This window comes from Triticum urartu, chromosome 2, assembly GCF_003073215.2.
Source record: "Triticum urartu cultivar G1812 chromosome 2, Tu2.1, whole genome shotgun sequence".
NCBI lineage: Eukaryota > Viridiplantae > Streptophyta > Magnoliopsida > Poales > Poaceae > Triticum > Triticum urartu.
This window is the reverse complement of record NC_053023.1, coordinates 590,041,077-590,045,249: the sequence shown is the minus strand read 5'-3', so window position 1 is coordinate 590,045,249 and position 4,173 is coordinate 590,041,077. Positions and strand designations below refer to the sequence as shown.

General features: G+C 45.1%; 1 protein-coding gene across 1 annotated transcript; it reads left to right on the top strand.

Annotated features, from left to right (window-relative positions):
• The first annotated feature begins 835 nt into the window (after positions 1-835).
• LOC125533709 (serine/threonine-protein kinase STY13-like) lies at positions 836-3,328 on the top strand. Its single transcript, XM_048697076.1, has 6 exons — positions 836-1,187; positions 1,963-2,084; positions 2,284-2,492; positions 2,571-2,745; positions 2,845-2,982; positions 3,116-3,328. Exons 1-6 carry the CDS (start codon positions 836-838, stop codon positions 3,326-3,328), a joined length of 1,209 nt encoding a protein of 402 aa, XP_048553033.1.
• The last annotated feature ends 845 nt before the right edge of the window (positions 3,329-4,173 follow it).

Sequence of the window (4,173 nt, the reverse complement as noted above, 5' to 3'; positions counted from 1 at the left end):
ACACACATGGCAACTGTGATTAACCATACATGACAACTATGGTTGGACCACACGTGGCAATTAGGTAAACACACATGGCAACTACTGTTTGACCATATGTGACAAGTAGTTAATCACACACGGCAACTACGGTTTCATTACACGCGACAACTACCATAAATTAGACATGGCAACTACAGTTAACCGAAATAGATAGAGTTGCCATGCTTTTACAACTACACTTGCATCCCGAATAACTACATCTGCATTCAGGATGGCAACTAAATCGTCATCCCGCGAGTACCTAACGTAGCTACGCCAGAACGTGTGGGCATTTTTGCATCGTGCCACACACGCGGGATAGAGATGAGTAGTATTTATTGGGCGTGTGACACGAAGTAGGTGCGCCCACACGTGTGGGCAATTCTAATGTCCGCCCACACACAGCCCGTGTGGGTTGCCTCCTGCTTACGCCACACACGATGTGTAAATGCATGTCTAATATACCACACATGTGATGGATATCGGCGTCCATATCTATACAGAACAAGTCATACGGACACTCAGTCGTAGTCGTATGTGCATTGATCTTCTATATAAGAAACCCGTCCAAAAAAACTGCATTATCGGGCGGGGCTCTTTTTTTTAAGGGATCGGGCGGGACTCTTGATCCCACGCGTTATATATAGCGGCATGTTGTTACTTCCGAACTTGAAAATCTCGCAAGTCGTTATCGATCTGTTCGGCAACCTCGACCTGCAGCGCGCGAGCTAGGCGCTTAGCGGCTAAACCTAAAACCCCGACCTCGATGGCGGCGGAGGGGGAGGTGTCGGGAACACTCGATACCGCCGACGTGATGAAGATGGACGAGAAGGAGAAAACTGGAACACTCGGTGCCGCCGACGTGATGAAGGTAGACAAGAAGAAGGAGAAGACTGTGGCGGTGCGCTCGGGGTTTCTCGGCGGCGGCAGCAAGGAGGAGACGTACATCCGGGCCGACATGATCGACCTCGAGAACCTAGACGTCGAGATGCAGAGGGAGTCCATCGCCAAGACTCTGGCTCTGGAGAAGCAGCGCCACAAGGACAAGGATCAGCCCATGGCGCCCTGGGAGATCGACCTCGCGAAGCTAGAGGTGCACCACCGGATAGCACCCGGGACCTTCGGCTCTGTGTATCGCGCCACCTACGACGGCAAGGACGTCCTAGGTATGTACTGCGATTTTGTGTGTCGACGCTCCTCCAACGCCCGTTTTAATGTCCGTGCATGTATAAAACTATGAAAACAAGCGTTGGTTTAGGCTCGGGTTTAGGGTTTGATTGTTTTCTTTTCTGCGGGTAGATTGCCTTTAGGGTTTAAGATCGAGGCACTGGCTAGTCTCGTTCGTTTTGCTATAAGGTGATGGGATCTATCTTAGATCAACTTTTCGTGTTTTGTCTTGCAAAATCATGAAATCCAACAGTCGTGAATTATTTGATGAGTTTTATTCTATGCTATATTAAAATCAAATAGTAGCTAGCCAAATCAGATGGATTCTTTTTTTTCCTTTTTTGAGAATCAGGATGGGTTATGTTCTACATATGCATATCTCCCATCTATGAACTCTAGTTTAGATGAAGTGTTTCCTATTTTTCTTGTATTCCCACCGTCAGATTCTTTATTTATTTTTAATTCTCGCCATTGATACATCATCATTGTTGGTCTTTGGATTCGATAATGTGTCTCGATCTAGCGGCCTGCTCTAATAATGTAATATTAAAATTGGAAAAAATTGTTCTTTCAACTTTTGTTTCTCAGTCAGCTGGTCCAAGTGTTCTGTTTACATATCCTAATAATTAAACATGTTAGGCCCTTACATAATAAACCATTACTATATGCTTAACTCTTATAGACATTTTCGTGGCATACCAGAGATTATAGTTAATACTTTTTGGCGGGGACCAGAGATTATAGTTAATACTTTTTTCCCGTGCGTGTATGAAGCCAAACTATTGGATTGGGGAGACGATGGAGCTATGCCAGAGACTGAAATTGCTATTCAGCGCGAAGCACTGAGTAAGGAGGTTGTTGTCTGGAAGGACCTCGACCACCCAAATGTCACAAAGGTGAATATTTTGCTCCCCGTGAAGACATTTGCATCCTATATTAGGAACGTTCAATGTAGTTTTTTTGGTGGTAGTAGCAATATTAGTTCTTTTTGCTTGCTTGGGACTATCAATAGTGGGCACTACACAACTGTCTTCTTTAGAGCGAGGCTTTCTTTGTGTGTTACATTCTAAAAGTGTAATATTTTCTTCCTTGCAGTTCATTGGCGCATCAATGGGTACCATTGACCTTAGTATTCCAGCTGTGAGCGGGGAGTATAGTGCACCCCCTGATTTTCCAGAGAGTGCATGTTGTGTCGTCGTTGAATATCTCAGTGGAGGAACACTGAGACAACATCTATATGCGAACAGGGACAATAAGCTTACATATGAAGAGGTGGTTGAGCTCGCATTGGATTTGGCTAGAGGGTAAGCAAAGCACTTTCACTTATTTTCCAATCTGAATCGGACGATAACGAATAATATTTTCATATATTCTTTTTACAGATTGGCCTATCTACACTTGAAAGATATCGTGCATCGGGATGTCAAAGCAGAGAATATGCTGCTTGACACAAAGGGGACCCTTAAGATTGCCGACTTTGGGGTCGCGCGTGTGCAAGCTAAGAATCCAGGAGAGATGACGGGCATGACAGGCACGCCAGGTTACATGGCTCCGGAGGTATTACTCGCTGCCAACTAATCGCTCTAGGATTTTGGTGCCCGGCTCAATTCTTGCATTTCTTGAAAACAATCTTATGTTGTTGTCTTTCATATACAGGTTATTCTAGGCAAGCCATACAACAGAAAGTGTGATGTTTACAGCTTTGGGATATGCCTGTGGGCGATCTATTGCTGTGACATGCCTTACTACCCAAACAAGAGCTTTGGAGAAGCCTCCTCTGATATTGTTCATAAGGTTTGTTTCAACCGTCAGCTCCCTCCCTCGTTGTTACACCCAAAATTCATTGCATGGACAAGCATGTTAAATAAGCCTGTGCAACAATATACTTTTTATGCTTACAATTTTACCTTTTATGTTGTGTGCACAGAATCTGCGGCCAAAGATCCCACGGTGCTGCCCGGCCCCGTTGGCGAACATCATGAAGAGGTGCTGGCAGGCTGACCCTGAGAAGCGGCCCGACATGTTGGACGTTGTGCAACTCCTGGACGCTCTTGATACAACCCATGGTGGAGACATGGTTCCGGAAGGGGAGAGCCCCGGATGCTTCTGCTTTTTGAGACCCCGTCGTGCAGGTCCATAGATTTGTCTCCAGTGAACAACATTATGATAGATTTTTGTCGTTGCCTTAATTAGACACGTGTGATGGTGTACTTCAAAGTTTTTTTTCCGGCGGCCGTGTAATTTGAAGTTTACAACCCATGGTTAATTCGACACTTGATTCATGGTCGCGTCCGTTTTCTTCTGTTTTGGGTCGGCTTGACCTGCTGGTTCTTCCTTGCCTCGTTTTTTTCCTGTTGGAATATACTCCCTCCGTCTCAAAAATAAGTGACTCAATTTTATGTTGAAATATACTTCCTTAGTACAAAGTTAATATAAAGTCGAGTCATTTATTTTGGGACGAAGGGAGTACAGAGCATAATGTCATCAAGACATGAACATATCAGGGCTGCATTGGAGAAAATCATGATTGGCTGTTCTTTTGCGGTTCTGCACCCGCCTAATTTGATCCCAGTACTTTTCTCAAACGAGAAATTGATCTGAATCTGCAGTCTGGCAACCGACTGAGTACTGAGCAGAGGCGCGTGTGTTGAAGGATATCAAAGCCTCTGTTCTAGGAGAAACGAAGGCTCAAAAGTCTTCAGCGGATGGATCTTCACGTGGCACATGGATGGATGGGTTTTGGCTCTCGTCTCGTGGAACTCAAGCTGCAGAATGCCGAAAATATAATTATACTGTATTTCAAAACCAGGAACAACCGAGCTTCTCTCACGTAGAGATGCAGTGGCCTCGGCTCATTCAAAAGGATAGATCCATCACCCATGTGCAACTTGTAACTGACTGCGAAGCTATTGTTTCAGCATTAGAGAGAGTTAAGGAGCAGCGTTGTGCTCAACAGCAAATCTTCCGGGAGATGACGTCTACCCG